The sequence below is a fragment of the Chroicocephalus ridibundus genome, chromosome 1, assembly GCF_963924245.1.
Source record: "Chroicocephalus ridibundus chromosome 1, bChrRid1.1, whole genome shotgun sequence".
Classification (NCBI taxonomy): domain Eukaryota; kingdom Metazoa; phylum Chordata; class Aves; order Charadriiformes; family Laridae; genus Chroicocephalus; species Chroicocephalus ridibundus.
The window spans coordinates 121,661,244-121,680,746 of NC_086284.1; the positions used below are offsets into that span (position 1 = coordinate 121,661,244).

Here is a 19,503-nt window from a genome sequence, read left to right on the forward strand (position 1 = left end):
GAATGAAGGGTGGGAATCTTCTCTTTTAAGTTTTGATACCTAGAATGGAGACACAGCTGACTTCATCTCCCTTAAAAGGCAATGGAAAGCAGCAGATACTCGCAGGGGGCCAATTCTGAATTATTTTAGACATTTCCTTTCGGGGGAGATCACACATGATCTCCTTCTGATATTGCCTTCTGTCCCACCATTAGCTAGTGAATCATTAGGGCAAGGAGGATACAGACTGGGAACTTAACATCTTAACAGTCACAACTATAATGTTGCACAAGAAAAAGGAACAGGGCAGGTAAGCATCTACCGTACCCTCCATTTTCCTTCAATGAAAGAGAAATTGTTAAATAATCCCAGAGGGTGTAAAGAAGCATCACAACTGCATGTGACACTGAAGGGCAAACTTCCTTCCACTCCCAGTACTTTTATATTAGGGGAATGTAATGCCTTCTGAGCCCAAGTTAGTATCACCTTAAAATCGAACAGTCATGCAGAGCATCTTTATCAGTCCCGTGAGAGAGTCTGCTGTCATTTTGAACACTCACAAAATTCAGCTTACATCCTATCGGTAGCTTCAGGCAGCTTCAAAAGCTTCATATGACGGCAAAAAGAAATCCCAGAGACCAAACAATACAGCATTGGGAATCTCCCTGCTCGCCCCCAGGGGACCAGTAGAAGTACTGAGGTGTAAGATTACGACATTATAGCACACATTATACTAAGCTAAATGAAATACTATACAAAGTACACTGTCTGTGCAGTAGAAGCAAACAGGGATCCACTCTCCATTCAAGCCCCACCTGGGGTCTTGATTACATGAGCATTTTGGGTACCCACAAGCTCCCATCGCAACAGTCTTTGTAGAGTTCCGCGTATGCTGCAGGTCAGAAAGTGCAGATGCTTCAGTCACTGCACCAAATTGTCAGACTTTAAGATAAGTTCCTTGTTCAGTACACTTGCACAACTTAAACAATATACCAGTATATTTACTTAGAGCTCAATTACTCTGAATTTACAGCATCAATATTTATTTTGGAAGTCTACTATATATTTAAAGATGTAGACAGATCCTCACTCATACAAGCAGCTGCATTTTTGTGCAGCTGGTACAGAATTCTCATGAAATTATGTTTGTTGGCTGGAGTCCTTGAGACATTATGAAAAGTTTTCTTTGGTAATTCGAATTGCATTATAGCAACTGTATTGCACTCAAAACCAAAACTGTTAACTACTTTTTAAAAAAATCAGCACCACATGGGAATGCTACTGTATGTTACAGGCCTTGCTAACCAATAAACCAGATGTTAAGAACAAAATAAAAAAGTGTTTGTCACATTCTTCATAGTATTACTGCAAACTAGTATGAAATATTCAGTGGGTATGTTATCTGCTGGGATGGGAAGACCACACAGCCAAGCACGCACAGTCCAGGAGGCTCCTCCAGTGTATTGATGATAACTTTTTGACACAGGTGGTGCAGGAGCCAAGAAGGAGAGGAGCACTCCTGGACCTACTACTGAAAAACACAGAGGGACTGGTGGAGGACATTAAGGTTGGGGGCAACCTAGGCTGTAGTGATCATGAAAAGATAGAGTTCAGGATCATGGGTACTCTGCACAAAACAACAAGAAGTAAAATTACAACCTTGGACTTCAGGAGGGCTAACTTTGACCTCTTCAAGAAACTGCTTGGAGAGATCCTGTGGGCTACGGCTCTGGAAGGCAAAGGGGCTCAAGAGAGCTGGTTGGTATTCAAAGACCACTTCCTCCAAGCTCAGGAACGGTGCATCCCTAAGAGAAAGAAATCGGCCAAGGGACGCAGGAGACCTGCATGGTTGAGCAAGCACCTTCTGAAAAAGCTCAAGAGGAAGAAGGAAGTTTACAATAAGTGGAAGAATGGACTGACCACCTGGGAACGTTACAAGAATGCCGCCAGAGCGTGCAGGGATGAAACGAGGAAAGCCAAAGCCTCCTTGGAATTAAACCTGGCTAGGGATGTCAAGCTCAACAGGAAAGGCTTCTACAAGTATATTGGAGGCAAAAGGAAGACCAGAGAAGTTGTGGGCCCACTGCTGAATGAGACAGGAGCCATGGTGACGGAGGATGCGGAGAAGGTGGAGCTACTGAATGGCTTCTTTGCTTCAGTCTTTACTGCTCGGCCCAGCCCTCAGGAGTCCCAGGCATTGGGGGTAGTAACAGGGAAAGAGGAAGACTTCCCCTTGGTTGAGGAGGATCGAGTGAGGGGTCAATTAAATATTCACAAGTCCATGGGCCCCAATGGGATGCACCCGAGAGTGCTGAGGGAGCTGTCGGAAGTCATTGCTGGGCCACTCTCCATCATCTTTGAAAGGTCCTGGAGAACAGGCGAGGTGCCTGAGGATTGGAGGAAAGCCAACGTCACTCCAGTCTTCAAAAAGGGCAAGAAGGAGGAGCCAGGGAACTACAGGCTGGTCAGCCTCACCTCCATCCTTACAAAGATGATGGAACAGCTCGTTCTGGGCGTCATCTCAAGGCATGTGGAGGAAAAGAAAGCTATCAGAAGTACTCAACATGGATTCACCAAGGGGAAATCATGTCTGACTAATCTGATAGCCTTCTGTGATGGCATGACTGGATGGATAGATGAGGGGAGGGCAGTAGATGTGGTCTACCTTGACTTAAGCAAGGCATTCGACACGGTCTCCCACAGCATCCTCATAGGGAAGCTTAGGAAGTGTGGGCTTGATGAATGCACAGTAAGGTGGATAGATAACTGGTTGAAAGACAGAGCTCAGAGGGTCGTGATTAGGGGCACAGGGTCTAGTTGGAGGTCAGTCACAAGTGGTGCTCCCCAGGGGTCAGTACTGGGTCCAGTCCTCTTCAATATATTCATCAATGACCTGGGCGAGGGGACAGAGTGCACCCTCAGCAAGTTTGCCGATGACACAAAGCTGGGGGGAGGTGGCTGACACACCGGAAGGCTGTGCCACCATACAGAGAGACCTGGACAGGCTGGAGAGTTGGGCAGAGAGGAACCTTATGAAATTCAATAAGGGCAAGTGTAGGGTGCTGCACCTGGGGAGGAACAACCCCACGCACCAGTACAGGTTGGGGGCTGACCTGCTGGAGAGCACCTCGGTGGAAAGAGAGCTGGGAGTCCTGGTGGACAACAGGACGACCATGAGCTAGCAATGTGCCCTTGTGGCCAAGAAGGCCAATGGCATCCTGGGGTGCATCAAGAAGAGTGTGGCCAGCAGGTCGAGGGAGGTCATCCTCCCCCTCTACTCTGCCTTGGTGAGGCCACACCTGGAGTACTGTGTCCAGTTCTGGGCTCCCCGGTTCAAGAAGGACAGGGAACTGCTGGAGAGGGTGCAGCAAAGGGCTATGAAGATGATTAGGGGACTGGAACACCTCTCTTATGAAGAAAGGCTGAGGGATTTGGGTCTCTTCAGTCTGGAAAAAAGACAGCTGAGGGGGGATCTTATCAACACTTATAAATACTTAAAGGGTGGGTGTCAGGAGGATGGGGCCAGGCTCTTTTCAGTGGCGCCCAGCGACAGGACAAGAGGTAATGGGCACAAACTGAAGCATAGGAAAATCCACCTAAACATGAGGAGGAACTTCTTTACCCTGAGGGTGGCAGAGCACTGGAACAGGCTGCCCAGAGAGGTGGTGGACTCTCCGTCTCTGGAGACATTCAAAACCCGCCTGGACGCGTTCCTGTGCAGCCAGCTCTAGGTGACCCTGCTCTGGCAGGGGTGTTGGACTAGATGTTCTCCAGAGGTCCCTTCCAACCCCTGCCATTCTGTGGTTCTATGTAATGAATGAATGTAATGAATTCAAATACGTGTTTTAAAAAAGATGGACTGAGCAACACAGAAGCCCACCATCCATTTTAAGGTCCTTATGAGTTGCTGGAAAGCAGAAATGTCATAAAAGGAAATGGAACTGTTTGGGTGGGTTTTGTACTCAATATTTTCTTTTGCTTCTTAGCAATGACCATCCAACATATGCCCCTGTCTCGCCTCTCCTAAAAACAAATACTCAGAAGACAAAGTGTTTTTCTGGCTTCCTCTGAAACTTCAAAGTCAAACCACATGTAGATTTCCACAGCAGTCAGAGAGAAACGTATGTTCTTAAATTCCAAATTTCTGGGTTTACCCCAAGATAACAAATTAACATAAATGCTTATAATGGCTCCAGATATCATATAACACAACTTAGTGTACAGAAGCCTCTTTAGAGTATTGCATGTTGTTCATTTGATATTCCTTAGACTCTCAAAACACGGAAAACTCAAAAGGTCTGCTCCTGTATATTTAATTTCCTGAAAGACTTTTCAGCACATCAAGCATTGGGACTGCAGAAGTATTCCATTTAATTTTCATTGTAAGTATAATAAATTATACTCCTGTATGAAGGGTGCAAGAAATCATTTTGTCATTGGGGGAATTATATAATATTTAAAAATAAAATATGTGGAGCCATTATTCTGTGCACTAGGAACCTCATGATCTTCCATTTTTTCCTCTTGCCTACCCACATCTCTCCCTTTGTCTGTTATGCTCACTTCTGCCTTACCTGTCGTTAGGACTGAACACTATAGGGAAAGGATTACTATAGGGAAAGGTGTAAAGCACCCGATGAAATGGAAATGTGAGTTTTACTCAGGACTCCCTACATGTTCACAACTCAGCCAAGGTTGATGGGAAAATGGAAGGAGAAGTGTAGCCTAATAGTGATCCTGCGACCTACCTGCATAATAAGTAAAAGTTCTCTTGTTTCTGTCAAAAACAAACCATCGTTTTTTCCACGTTTTAATTTTTCCTCCCATTTTAATTAGAAAGCCTCGGCAGGTCTTCTCTGTGAGGGAGACATGGTAACAGGTCTCTATGTTGTGACCGGCTGTTTCGATGTGACTTCGTAGATCAAAGTCTTCCTTTCTAATGGGCAAATAGCGAGTCAAAGGACGGGCCTACAGTGAAGAAAAAAAAAAAAAATCATATTTTTTTAGCAGAAGTCTTAACTTCTTCACTCTTTCTGCTGCAAGGACGTAATTGTAAACTGAGGTTCTAAGAATGAATATAAGAAAGAGCTTTTGCTGCAGCCCTAATTTTCTTTAAAAGAAAATCCTTAAAACTTGTAACTTTACAAAGTGTTCCATAATTTTATAAAAACAAGATTAGAGCATAGGAGTTTCTTGAAATCATCGGTTGATAAACTGCTAAAACAGGGGGCACAGCGCAGAAGGTTTGCTTTAGAATTAAAATATTAATTAAATGTTAAGGTGTGTTGCTGCTTTAGTTGAAGTGAAAGAACTTCATTTGCATGATGTTAAACAAACCCTTTATTTCTCTGGGCTAGATACTCACTACACATATCTCACTCATTAATATTTTACTGCTACAGGTATTTTCATGCAAAGTATAATCTAAGTAATAAGAACGTGCTATTACAGGAAAAATTAATCATGAGAGTGAACTGTAATGCCTAGTTAGTTTCACAGAGGTTGCTGTAAACAAATTGCAGAATTATTTTCTTCTGAACGAATTAAATGTGCTATCTACTTCACAGTCAGCAATACGGTACAGAGAGCTGAAGTGCACCCCTCTGTAAGGCACAGCAGAGCAGCACAGGAAACGGTGCCTCATTCTTCACCACAGCTCAAGACGCGACGTCAAGCCCAGATAATTTAAGTTAAGTTGGGAGAACCAGCAGGAGGACAAGTAACCTCTGCCAGCTGAGCATGAGTATGCTTGTTTTCTGTGCCCAAAGGGCCTACGCACAGCTTCCCCACTCCTTTTAAACACAGAAGACAAGACTCCCAGGGCTTCTGCTGCAGCCAAGGCAGGCAGAGGCTACATCACAGGGCGATTCAGAACAGAAGCTGAAGTCAGGTGCTCTGAATCACCTGTGAAAGGTGCATCTCCCTCCTTCCCTCTCCCTCTGCCCTGAGTCCAGAGAAGTCAGTGACCTGGAAAAATCTAATATGCTCCTGCTCCATGCCTAAAGTTAGCCTGTTAAATCCCACCATGAGGCACAAATCAAAGGGACTTTCCCTCATTGCATTCTCAAGAGCCTGCTGGTGCAATGGGAGCTGTGTTGCCTGCAAGAACTCTTAGCACCCTTCTAAAATTATGCAGTCCTGTATGATACAAGCTGGCACCAGCTTTGGCAAGTGCAAAGGTGGACTTCCTTCCCCTAGTTCACGTTTCTAAGTGTCAGGAAGTGCTGAAAAAAAAATAATAATTGTGCCTCACTGTACAAAGGAAAGAAAAAAGTTAATAAGAAAAGTAGTTATTTTTGACAGATATGTTTTGTCTTCCTGCCAATTCAGTCTTCAGCCTCTCTGCCAAGTCTGACAATTAGCAGTAACTGATAGGGCATTCTATTACAACACAGGCATGCTCCAACGTGAGATAAAGACATAAGCATGGCATCGTTGTCTACACCATACTTGAGTTGTCATTAAAATTTTTTAGAAAAAAAGAAGGCATTCAAGTAAAGCATGCATAAAATTTAACATTCGGTAATTACATTTTATATAAAAACAAAGGAATGGGTATGTCTAACCAGAAAGAGCTTAAAGTTCCTCTGGGGTTGTCCTATTGTTCTGATTTAGCCTTATCAACTAGAAAGGCAAGTTATGTAGGAATGTTCATAAAAAATATCATAGTAACTCATGAAACAAAGATTTAGCAAAGGTAAAAAAGAAAATATTTTCAAATATGATATGGAATCTTCTGCACTCAGGTACATATATTAAGGTGGAGACATTGTCTTGCTATACTATACTAACAATGAAATGACTGCCTAGTCCATTTGCTGTACCATGTAGATCTTATTAGTTGTACTGGAATAAACAAATACGGAAGATGTCTAAGCTTAAAGAAAGCTCAAGATACCTCTAAATCCAAACAAGAAGCAAAATGATGTAGGAAGTAACACTGTTTTAATTAAATAATGTTTCCCATGTTGTATAGTCCCAGTAACATTAAGAAAAATACTATTTCCTCTCTAGAGTAGATGTGGATCTGGAAAAGCTTCTTTATCTGTTTCTTTTTCTTTTTTTTCAGTCAAATATTTGGAAGTGACAGTTCACATTCCAAGATATTTTATGTATTAAAAGAAAGAAAAAAACCCCACCAATAGTTTATAAAATTAATACACTCACAAATTTCTGTTGTTCAGGCTAAAAAATTCTGCTCTGCCCATACTCAGTAACAAGCCTTATAGGATTAATATTTGCACTTCAGATATAAGATGCTAAGTAGATATCTATGCTATTCTTTAGCTTTAAGTGAATACCCAGACATCTATCTAAGGCTCCAAGAGCCCAAACATAGTTTTAGCAGCACAGTTACACCTCAGAAATACTATATCCATCTATTCAACTGAAAGCAGTTCTGCTTACCATTGTCAGAAATATACTTAGTCCTTTTTGTATATTGAGGGCAAGCTTGGCACTTAAAAACCATTTCATGTCAACGTATCTCACCTGTGCTCTTTGTTTCTCACGTATTTTGACTTCCTTTTCAATTAATTTTTGCCTCTGGCTGGTTTCTTCTTCCAGTCTTTTCTCCAGTTGTTCTCTGCGGCGCTTCTCTTCTTCCAGAGCTCGTTTTTTAGCTTCCATCTCCCGTTCCTAAATACCACAGCACATGCAGAACTTCAATTTTATGTGAAACTATAGCTGATAAGCTAGAACTAAATCCCTTTTTGCCTCTTAAGTAGGCAGAAATGTATATCCAGCAAAGTGGACTGAGAATTGGAATCAAAACTGCAAATATTAACACTTTAGAAAGTAACATTATTTTTAAGCAGCTCTCCTAGCAGAGGTAGGAGCAATCCTGATGTAGCTTCTGACAGGATTTTGCCATCAGCTTACCCACTGAGATAGCAGCTCTTTCACATGAGCTCAAAGATGTGGATGAAGGTGAAACCAGACCAAACTAGGGGGGTGGGGAGAGGTAATTATTAAAGTGTCTATTAGGTGTAAACTATTTAGGGCCCAATGTTGTGTTTAGGAGGATACTATCTAACTAACGTGCCCACTCTTAGTTTTACTCGTAAAATTATGCTTACCCTGGTCTCAAGCAGCCTAGTCTTTTCAGCATGCGCTTGTTTCAGAAGTCTCTCCATCTCTTCTATTCTTGCAACATTTGAAGTGCTAGCACTGCACAAAAAAAATCCGTTATCTAAAAGAATACTTGGTATTTAAAGACATAGTTTACACTCTAGTATTAGACAGTTTAAGAATGGAGTTGATACTGTTCTGATACTGCAGTAGGCACTAACAAAAAAATATGTATAAAGTATATGGTACACTCTCAGTGTATACATTCCCTATGCAGAGTTGTGACACGTGCATACTTGAGTGCCTACGAATGCATCTTATCCGTCCCCTGTGATTTGTCATCTTCTCCCAGATAACAGAATATGGACGGAGGTGGTTACCATGTCCTAAGAGAACACACTACTGATCCTCAGAGCTGGCATTAGTAGCCATCTGAATATACCAGTCTTTCTGGCTTTAGACCGATTTGTGTCTCGCTGAGCTCATCATCAAAAAGTGCTCGATAAAAATACGGAGGATTAAGAGGTACGCATTAAGGCCATTCAGTGACAGAGCAGTGTCAGGAAGGACCTACTCGTTAAAGTAACCGGCAAGACAAAGAAACAAGGGTAATAACAGAGAGTGCTGGATTCTGGCCCAGGACCACACAGCTGTCACCTTTGCCTGTCCTTTTTTTTCTTTTGTTTCTTTTCTCCAATACAATTCTGTTTCCGCTCAATTTAACAGCCATTTCAACTGTGGCATTTCCATGGCATGCTCTCTCTTTTATTTTTCATCTTACGCTGTTCAACAAAAACGGTTGTTGTTAAATATTACTGTATTACCATTAATAATGCCGCTAGACTAAAGTGCAACGCGAGGAAATAAAATGGATTCAAATGTTTAGGGCACAGAGAAACTTGACCTGGGATTGTACTGAAAACACTATCTGCCCGCTCAAGTGGAAGTGGGTGTCAGATGGCAGGTCTACTCATGCTACTTAATAGCATACAGACCAACTGTGAAAGGACACGGCTAGAATGGGACTAGTCCAAATATGTGTCCTGGGCAAGGGGGGAAATAAAAAAAAACAGTAAGAACAACATCCTTCACTTTCTGAGCACGCCTCTGACGGGTATGTCTGTAAGGCCAGAATTTTTGTCAGAAGTGACATTCTTCAGAAGACATTTCTCTGTCTGATATTGGAGATCTGTTTCATGAGATACAATACAATAAAAAAAAAAACAAACCCGTAACTTATTTAACCCAAGCTTGCAGAAAAGGTATAATCCATCTGAAATCTAGCTGAGCTCTAAAAGCTTATTGTCTCTGAAAAAAAAGGGGCCACTGACAAAGATGCCTAAGGCTAATTTGGCCACACTACGTTTAGTTGATAGGCCAAGAAAATCTAGATCAAAAAATTTCAGTAAAAGCAGCGAGGCATAAATTGCATTAGGTTTTCCCATATAAAACATGTCAATACTTCAGTTTAGTTATATTCTTTCATCCTTGATTTGCTTATCCTGCTCGCTGAAATTAATGCATAGAATAAGATCATAATCTCTGAAACCCCAACCACGAAAAAGTAAGTTGCTAACGAATCTTGAAACAACTACTACTTGGTGAGTTGAATGACCACAGTGGTTCTGTTTCTTCTGTGGTTTGAGAACAGCCAGATTTTATGCATTTCCAGCCAAAAAAAAAAAAACCAACAGATGTCTCTCTCATTATACAAGGCAATATATACCTTATATATTTTAAATGTGTCAAAACGAAGCAAGACAAATTGTTTTCCTTTAAAGTCTGATAAGGCTAAAAAAGATTCTCAAACACCATCTAAAAGACTCTGAATTCATTTTGCTTAAGGGAAGTTTTGTCAAGGAAAATTAACTGCCTGTCTTCCAAGACTTAGCAAAATCAGCCCGTGCTCTTTTCTTCCCACACCAATCTTTCTTTGCCATCTGAGAAACGAAAACATCTGTTGCAATGGGCCCTTTTCTGGTTTTTGGATTTGTTTGGGTTTGGTTTTGTTTGGGATTTTTTTTTTTTTTTATTCTGGCATTGGCTGGAAGTTTCAGAAGAGACAGAGGGAGACAGATGGGCAAACAGCACCAGTGAAATTCAAAAGCTGTGGGGGCTCCCCAGTCTCGGGCTGGAGATTCCATGAGATGGCCTCGAGGTAGCTCAGACACACGCCATCTTCCTCCAAAATGGTTAGAGTAGCAAGTCAAAAAGAGACAGATTTCATACCATGTTAGATTACTGCAGAGATAAGAGTTAATTCCCAGCCTGTCTCCAGCTATCAGAAACTTGCCAACTGTGTATCTACTTAAAACAAAAATCCTCAAAACCCGAGTCCTAATGTTTTTACTTTAAAATAAACCCCAAAAAACCCAAACCAAACAAAGAACCACCATCCATCAGAATCAGTGCCACTGATATTTTCTGAAACCCTTAACATTGCCGCGATAAAGACTACAAGAGGAAATCAGTGGGCTGACACCCTGTTACAGGAAACAGATGCTGAATAAAACAAAACATGCTAGCCAAAAAAGCTGTCCTTGTGTTCACAGGGGATTCTTAATCCTCTGACAATGTTGTACTTAATTATCAGCCCCCACTTACGCTTGTGAAACTGCTGGGGCAGGACTGTGAGCAGAAATGAAAGCGCTATCATTAAAACCAGGCCGTCAGAAGAAAATTGTTTGCACACAATTTTGAGACTCAGCTGGACTTTTCTTTTAACACAGATCATTGATGTTCCTTTTATCTGAGGAGCGGTGTCTGAGCTGACAGCCTCTGAGGATGAGAAAAGCAGCCGAGGGTTCTGAGCCTTGCAGTGTCATCTCGTTTTTACTGACCCAGAAGAGGGAGGGGAAAGGGCAAAAATAGATTTCCAGAGGAGCCCGAAGTGCTTCAGCATAAGACTCTAGTAAAGTTAACGTGCAAGGCTCTAGTAAGTTAACACGCTGGACATGCAGAAGAAGTGTACTTCATTGCCGGCAGATGTCTTTGAGAAATTTCCTATCACAGGAAGTATCTAGTGACCAGGGAAGGATGCTCAGGTGTTACCCACTCTGAAAAGAGCACCAATGACTTCATACTTTCAGTTCAGGACTGACACTGAGTTCTCTGTGGCCTTCAACGTTATCACTTAGCCTCTCCATATTTTTATTTTCCCTCTTTAAATAAACAGATGAGATGATAGTTAAAACTGATGATGAAGGGAGACAAAAATACTAAATATTATGCCTGTCTAATGGTTGTATATTTTCTTAACCAGTTAGCAGCATTCATATTACCGTAGTATCAACACGTACATACTCTTTTTCTTCATTATAACCCCATGACCATTACAACATCAGGAAGAAGGATGATTTACCTGGAAATGTTATCTGGCGAGCATGCCGATATGCTTGTTTCCATACTGTCAGAACTGTCTAAGCTTAGTGTATCAAAGGCATGGTCCTTGTAACTACGATCTGGGTAATGGAAACTATTCAAATACACATTCGATTCGGATGCTGTTCTGCTGTAGAACTCAGGAGACTTCTGCCTTTGGTTTTCACAGATACGTTGATGGTTATACCCTACAGAATAAGGAGGAAACATTCATTTTATACAGAGATTTTTTTTGACCTGAACGTAACAAGTTAGCAGCACAAGCATTTTGAACATCACCTCAGTCTTAACTGCACTATGACCAAGGTACTGCAATATTACGGTTAATTTCACAAGTTAATCATAACTGAAATAAAACCTTTAGATACCTGTTTAATCTATGATGGACACAAATATGTGCAGATTAGTATGGCTGGCATTTCAATATATATCCTTGTATGTGTATTATAAAAATTTAATATGAATTAATGAAATTTTCATTTTAAAATTGGGCCTACTCTGGAAAGTAAAGCAGCTAAATTCAGGGATCTTGAGGAATTGACACTGATTAAATTAAAGAGAAAAAAAAAGTCCTGATATTCAATGGTCTTGAGTACTTGTTTGCTTGATTTTACTGAATGTGGAAATTTTTTTGTCTGTTTGGGGAACTTTTCCTTCTGGTAACTCCAAGTTGGGCTTTTAGTTTCAGGTGAAATAATATAGGCTACTTGTCACACCATCACAGTTATTCATGTAGAGGTACTTTCCTAGAGTTTTGAAACTGCAGTTCACCTTACATGATTGATGCAGATCCCTATAGCTCAATGACTGTAAGGAAAAATAAGGTTTATGCAACATTTAAGTTCTTTGCGCTGTTATTTTTCCACAAAATCATCCTTTCTGGAAAGCCATCCTTCTTGAACACAGGGAACTTTGACTACGTCTCCTATAAAATATTTCTTCAGAATTATTTTTATCTCACATCTCCATCGCTCTTTGTAAATAATGCAGCAGTAGTTACACAGACTTCCAGAGAGGCTGATGAGCTTGCCTGATGAAGAGAAGAGTATAATGACAGTTGTCGTTTTAACTGCTGGAGTTATTCTACAGTGCCCTTTTAAGGTTTGTTAAATCTGTGTGATTACAAATGCAACTGCACTGCTCATCTTTTCCTTCAGTCAATGCAAGAAGTAAGACACTCTCACACCTCTGATGCTCAGCATTCCTGACCCAAAATCTGAGATGGTGGCAGAGCTGCAGATTAGGAAGGACTGTTAGACTACATGAAAACCTCCCGTTCGCACAGGAAACCGGCCACTGACATTCCACATGTTTAAGATAAACAGACACAGGAAAAGTGCAGACAAATGTACAAATGCAACAAAGGCCTGATAACATTTTTTACCAAACACCATTAAGACACTGATGTTAGGAAAACACGCTTAAAGTGGGAATATGTTCCTGCCTTATTTTCATTCTCTATCTGCACATACAAGGTTACTGCCTGGTATTTTTTGCCATGCTGGAGTGGGGACAGTCCCAGTTCAGGGAGCCAACAACTGCAGCTCTGCCTTGGAAAGGCTATAATATTCTCCCAAAGGTATCTGAAAAGCATGACTGAAGCTGAATCATTAAAGCATATTATTAAGGAAATCATGCCCTACAAGCATTTCCAAGGCAGATAGTTTCCTCTTTTCTCCTCACTTCCCTCCGTGCCATACAAAGCTTTCTCGCAGACAATTAAAGCTGGTTTCTAAGGAACTAGCAGGATGTTACTTGCCGTTTGAAAGAACACTAGATTTCAGTAAAAATTCAATTGCACTGATTAGTAAAAGAAACAAAAGGGACACAAGTACACCTCAGCAGTCATAGATAATAGCATCACACAACGCAGGTGTTACTGATTCACATGTGCAGGTTGGGGTCTTTTTCTTCCCGCATTATTATGGCAAATGCTGCTGTTATTGCAGATAAGCAATTACCTTTCATACTCGAACCTTTGGAATGACTAATTGCTCCTGTGAAATAGTTATCAATTATTCATGGTAGAAAGAGAGAAAAAAACAAATTACTAAAGAAAACTTTATTCAAATACATGTTTTTCTATTGAGCCCTTTGCAAAACCTTTGACTACTCAGAAATCTTAATTCCATATTGTATTTCACTGAAAAATAAACCCATTTAAAAGGCATAGGGGAACATAGCAGTTTTACAAACACACTCCTAAAGGGAAGTCAGCTTTCATGATAAAAAAAGACAAAAAACCCATTTATCAGTTAAATTTATGTAATCATGCAAACATAACTAAACACTCCAAGAAACATACAGTCGTTAGGTCACAAAATGAGCGGCATTCACAGGAACAAAGCGTAATGTGATGTTCTCCTTTTCTCCTCATGCCGTAAGCCAGGGGGGGTTCAGAGCTCAGGATCAGCTGCGTACTGACAGCAAGAAGGCTCACAACCAGCCTGCCTCCATCACAGCCACACTTACATGTCGCGCAGGCACAGGCTGTTGCGTGAGCAATTTTCAACTGCCCAAGTGCCTTTTCACAGAACACGCACTTAAGAATCTTAGACTCCTCGTAAGATCCAGCCCTTCACTACAAGTTTCCCACAAGCCAAGACTTGTATCAGCCAAGGCTAAGCTGATACAAGAGCTAAAATGGTTCTTGCTTGTTGCATTGGCTTGTATTCTCTGTAGTAAAGCAGTAAACGTAATGCTGTTAACAGCCATGCTGTTGAGCAAAACATTGCAAATATCCGTAAAGCCGTATCATTAAAAAAAAAAAAAAATCCAAAAGAGTTATTGCAGAACCACAAAAAACAGATATACCACCACAAAATTATGGTGAGGTCAGAACTACAGGTGAAAACTGTTATCAAAAGTGGCACTGTCAAGTATGTTAAAAAAATAGCGCTTCATAAAAAAGATCACGGCACGATATTTTCTTTTATTTCCATTCTTTCTTCTTTTTTTTTTTTTAAAGATTGACATTAACATGTCAAGATACATTTTTTGTATAGAAACATGCCAAAGTAGGAAGCCCAAGTCTGTCTACCTTGTCATTGTCACCCACAGATCTGCAAAGATCTCTACATTTTCTGCTCTACTTGTGTGGCTATGAGCAAAGCAGCAACAAATTAGGCCTGCAGAAAGCTGTAGCTCTGCAGATATTAGCATTAATCAGAAGTTGTGTTGTGACAGGTTATTTGACAGCAGGAAAAAAAGAGTTTTTGAAGGGCTGTCATTATTTTACAATTATTTAAAAGTTTTCCAAGATTTTGGGAACAACTTGACAGTGCTGATGCAATCAGTACTTTTGCCAAAACATGACAATGATAGATACAGCCAGGTAAAGGGATATTTTAATACCTTTTCTGTTTTTTCCTGAGTTCGGTAGGAGAAAGAGTGGCGGGGGAAAAAAAAAAAAGGCAAACTGCTTTGAAAAGCTTATAATGTGTTTGTACATATATTCCTTGCCCTCAGTATTTCTATATTTCCCTCCTCGCGCCTGCCTGTCCTTGCGCAGGCTTCTGGCACCCAGAGTGAGGTCTCTAGATGGTACCAAACAGCAGCTTCTTCATTCTTTTTTTTTTTTTTTTCTGCACATGGTTTGCTTACAAAGGCATGTACACAGGAGGTGATTTTATACATACAGTCCTTTAAAGATACCTCATGAGTGGCTGCTAAGAATTAGCTTTTTCCACTAATGATTTCTATCAAAGATGCATCCTCTTAAACATTTTATAAGTTGCTCTTAACTCGGGCTATGATTACCAACAGTGACTGTTTCTTTTAAGAACAATTCTTGAACTCACATGACTGACTGAACGCAGTTTTGGTAATCCTACAATAAAGACTATTTAGTACTTCAGAATCTTTCCTAAAATATTTCCTACTGGTTCTGACCTAAAATTTATTCAGAGACATTACCTGTTCCTGCACAAAGACAAAGAGATTGAAATCCATGTTGCAACTTAAGTGTCTGTTCTTAATTTCCTGACTTCGTTTTTTACTTTGAATTTTTTTATCTCAGACTTTTACATTTACCTTCTTGGACTGAAATTAGAAAAAACCGGAGAAAGCAAATTAGAGAAAACTCATTTTATACCATTACTAATTTAGCGATGGTTCTCAGATAATATCTTCAAACTAGCTGAGCTGCCACTTCTTCCTCCAGGCACCGCTGAATATACTTTTTTTCAGATCTATATAAACACGCCAAAACATCTGGCCTAGAAGTTCGCTCGATACTTTTAAGCCCTAAGGAACACGGTAAGCTACTAATCCCGCTAATACCTCTTTGTATAGCAGTTTGTGGGACACCGCATGATAGCCAGCGCTCCAGAGTGGATGAAAAGGCATTTATCATGTGGGACCCTGGATCTCCACCGAGCTGAGCACACCCAGCCCCAACGCAGCTGGTGCAGCTGTATGCTCAACCTGTCAGTGACTTGAGACCCCCATGTCATCTGCAATACATCACCTTGAACACAGAAAACTGACGGAGTGAAAAGCCTGTCAAGTGGGAAAAGAAACGCAAGGAAAGCAAGCAGTGGTTCCGTACACACGACAAGTCAAGAAGACTTTTTATCTAGTCATCAACTATTTTAGGTGAACAACTAATTTTTGGAGTGGGAAGAGAAGTGAGTACATATTTATCAGTATAAGCAGTATCTATCCATTTGCAGAGTTCCACTGATTTCCTAGAAAATCTTACTCAGATTTTTCAGATAAGCTGTTATTATTAACAGATGATTTGAGATAAGATTTTTTTCAGACTGTGTTTTCTGCATAAGAGCATAACAATGAGTCTGAATGTATTTGCAACCTATTCCACCCTTGCACACACGTTACACCAAAGCTTTCCAAGCTGAGTATGAAGGTCCTTTTGTATGACGTGTGAAATACTTCAGGACAAGTTAGCCACAACGTGGCAGGTTTGTGGAAGGCCTGATGCATAACTAAAGCTCGAAACCAGCAAATCACAACTGGATCAGCTCTGTAAAGTGAAGGTCATGATCCCTTCTCAGCAAGCTTGTTCCATCCCTGTGTTGAGTCATCTTGGTGCATATGGCTGACCTCAGCTGGGCCCTTCGACCTTTACCAGCTGCTAGCTCTGACACGTCCTTTAACAACAGGATGGATCCCATCTCAGCTTGGGCTTAGTCAGTGCAATTCTACGTAAGGACCTCTTGCACTATTGGTAACAGTGAGGCAGGTGCCGGAAAGAAAAGAAACTGACAGATGTCACCGAGGAGCAATTCCATGTGAAGATGGGACACTTATGAATAATGCATCTCGTTAAAGCAGAAATTAAGTGTATCGATCCAAGTCCACAAACGACAGGCACAGAATCCTATAGCCTACAGGACAGTGTTTCAAAGATGTAACTTACTTTTGGATCCAGAATTGCCGTGTCCCTATTACAAAAATGCAGAACACGACAGCACAACTCTTTCCTTTTCTATTTTGTGGCCCAAATATTTAAGACCAGTTACAATAGCACCATTACAGATTTGCAAAGGTATCTCTGTCTAGGGAGTTACTTTGTCCAGGCAAAAAATACATGCCTGTGAAAAACAATTTTTAAGACCACAACGCAGAAAGAATTACACCCCCCCCCCAAAAAAAAAAGGAAGAAATAGAAAACAACATGTAATATCTTTAATATATTGCCTCAAAACCACTCCTAGAAATTACCCTGTTAAACCAATCTGCATTTTTCAATATACTTTTCTTGTTTACTGGAGCATATTTGATGGCCACATACTTCAAAACCGCCTGTGCACCTACATCATAATCTTACCATCTTATTTTGCCGATATCTGCAAATGGCATTTAGAGCTTGCTTTTTTCACCAAGAAGGAAACTTCTATTTTTACAATCCTGTTGATTATAGCAACACCAGTTTCAGACTTATTTTTTGAAAAATTGAACACTGACTTTTAACAGCAAATCAATAGGTCAGTCAAATAAAAAGGTCTTACCTTTGTGCATCCGTCTCGACTCTGACTCTTTGGTCATGGTTGCCAGGCAGTGAGGAAGTACACTGCCACAGCTGTTGCTCTGTCCTAATGGTAAATGTCCCTGCAGGAAATTTTATAAATATGTGCTTAAAACTATACTTCAGGACTGGTTTTTGTATCAGCAACTAATGGTAAAATAACTTGCTTTGTCATGGGTATCAATGTCACATCATATCAATCAGCTGTGGATATTTTAGTTGTGCAAAGTCTCTGTTAGACCAAATTGTTTCCAAAGTAATATCTCCACCTTGCTGCTGTTTGTTGATTTACGAGGTTGCAAATAAAGAGTATTTTCACTTTATGCACAACCTTTCCCATTTAGAGGCCTTAGGTAGGAAGGAAAACAACCTGTTGTGTCTCTAGAATCAATTTAGACTAGCCTGAAAATACAATCCTTGAAATATATTAATCATAAATGCATGATTACTATTGCAGCAGGGCATTTCCAGAGGTCAAAATAAAGGCTTCATGTATATTCCCCCATGTTAATAAACGTGAATTTCTTTCAAAGTCAATTTCAGATGTGAATTTGGGGGATTATGTAAAGCTTGCAGTGCTACCCAGCCTTATCTCTGACATAATATAAGTTTGTATATAGATGTTAGAAGGCTAATAATAGCATGCAACTACGTACTTTAGATGTAACGCTTCGTCCAAGCGTAGAGCTATTGAAGTGCGGTGATACAGACGGAGTCGTTTTCTTGCGAGGTAAAGTATCACTCATGTACATGCATTCCCTGTGCTGCTTCTTTCGCTCTTCCAGGTTTCTGAAATGCTTCAAATGTAATTTGTTACACAGTTTTGACAAAATGAATTGACCTACTTGCTCAGTTATGCTCTATATGGAATATACTGAAGGTGATAGTCTGGGAACTTCACTGGAAAGAACGAAATCTAAAATACAGAGTACCTCCTGCTTCACAGTGCTTTCCAGAATTTCTACAAATATCACATTAAAATCATGCTGATTAAGAAAATACACTAAATTTATGTGCACATTTTGTGTACATGTCCCTCTACCTAATTAAAAAAAAAAAAAAAAAGAACAAATGCTCAAGTCTAGTGTACAAGTGGAATCAAATTACAAAGAAAACCATTTATTTACAAGTTACTTTAATGAATCGGTGGCTTAAAACTGATACAGATTTTGAGAGGCATTGTTCAAATGTATATGAAAAATTAATTTACGATTTCAAATGTAGCCACCTGTACTTTATTGACACAAGTCTTGTTACAGTTAGATTGGCTCCTAAATATTAGTATTTGCCTCTGGATTGTTTATATAAGGAGAATTTTTGTTCAGTAACGTTCTAGAATGCATTGTGCTTATTTTGAAAACGAGCAGTGCCTTTAAGTGCGACACTCCGCAAGCACGATCAACTTATGATCCATCACATCACTCTAAAAACTTCACACACAGATCAGCTTCATGGCCTCCATAACAAAACCAACCAAAAATAATAATCCCAAGTTGTCAGCTTTGAATCTGTTACCTGTTGTTGCCTGCGGTGTTTCTTAGCTGGCAGAGGTGGAGGTGTATCAGATAAAGGTATAGGATCTACATGAGTAGCCATGACCTCAGGCCAATGGACTGATGGAAGTTGAGCAATAGAGCGAGGAGAAAGAGAGTGAGGAAACACAAATCCAGAACAGAGAGGTGATCTTAGCTTTATAGAAAAAAGAGAAATTACACACAGAGTTTTCTTTTTGGAATCGCTCAGAAGATACGGCACATACAAGCTGCAGTTTTAGCACTGTGTTTTGTTGGAGCGTTTAGCGGGAAAGGAGATGTGTTGTGTTGCAACTCTCGAGGCGTATTTAACTACCAGAAGCAGTAGAGAAATGCCAGTTTCTAACCCAGTTGCAACACAAAGGTAAGTGGCTTTACATTCATAAGATTATTCCATTCCTTTAACAGGGGATTTATTCAAAGTTTGCTTTGGGCATTACAAAGGCAAAAACATTACAAAGAATGAAGAAAAAGAAAGAGTAAGCTACAAGACACAGATTGGACAGACTCCATGAAACAGCTAAGATAACTAGAAGCTACACATCTCCCCCA

At 40.4% G+C, this 19,503-nt stretch overlaps 1 protein-coding gene across 5 annotated transcripts in view; it reads right to left on the reverse strand.

The window, feature by feature from the left end:
• The window catches only part of PHLDB2 (pleckstrin homology like domain family B member 2), a 127,797-nt gene that overhangs the window by 3,644 nt on the left and 104,650 nt on the right, over nt 1-19,503 (reverse strand). For 3 of the 5 annotated variants that reach the window (XM_063349118.1, XM_063349125.1, XM_063349110.1), the window contains 6 exons: nt 18,076-18,216; nt 17,403-17,502; nt 11,411-11,618; nt 8,058-8,148; nt 7,471-7,617; nt 4,728-4,947 (listed from right to left, as the gene is read on the reverse strand). In XM_063349118.1, coding sequence (XP_063205188.1) covers nt 4,728-4,947; nt 7,471-7,617; nt 8,058-8,148; nt 11,411-11,618; nt 17,403-17,502; nt 18,076-18,216 — 907 coding nt within the window. Of the gene's footprint in view, nt 1-4,727; nt 4,948-7,470; nt 7,618-8,057; nt 8,149-11,410; nt 11,619-17,402; nt 17,503-18,075; nt 18,217-18,934; nt 19,109-19,503 lie in introns of all 5 variants that reach the window. The other 2 variants (XM_063349102.1, XM_063349093.1) reach the window with 1 other exon arrangement.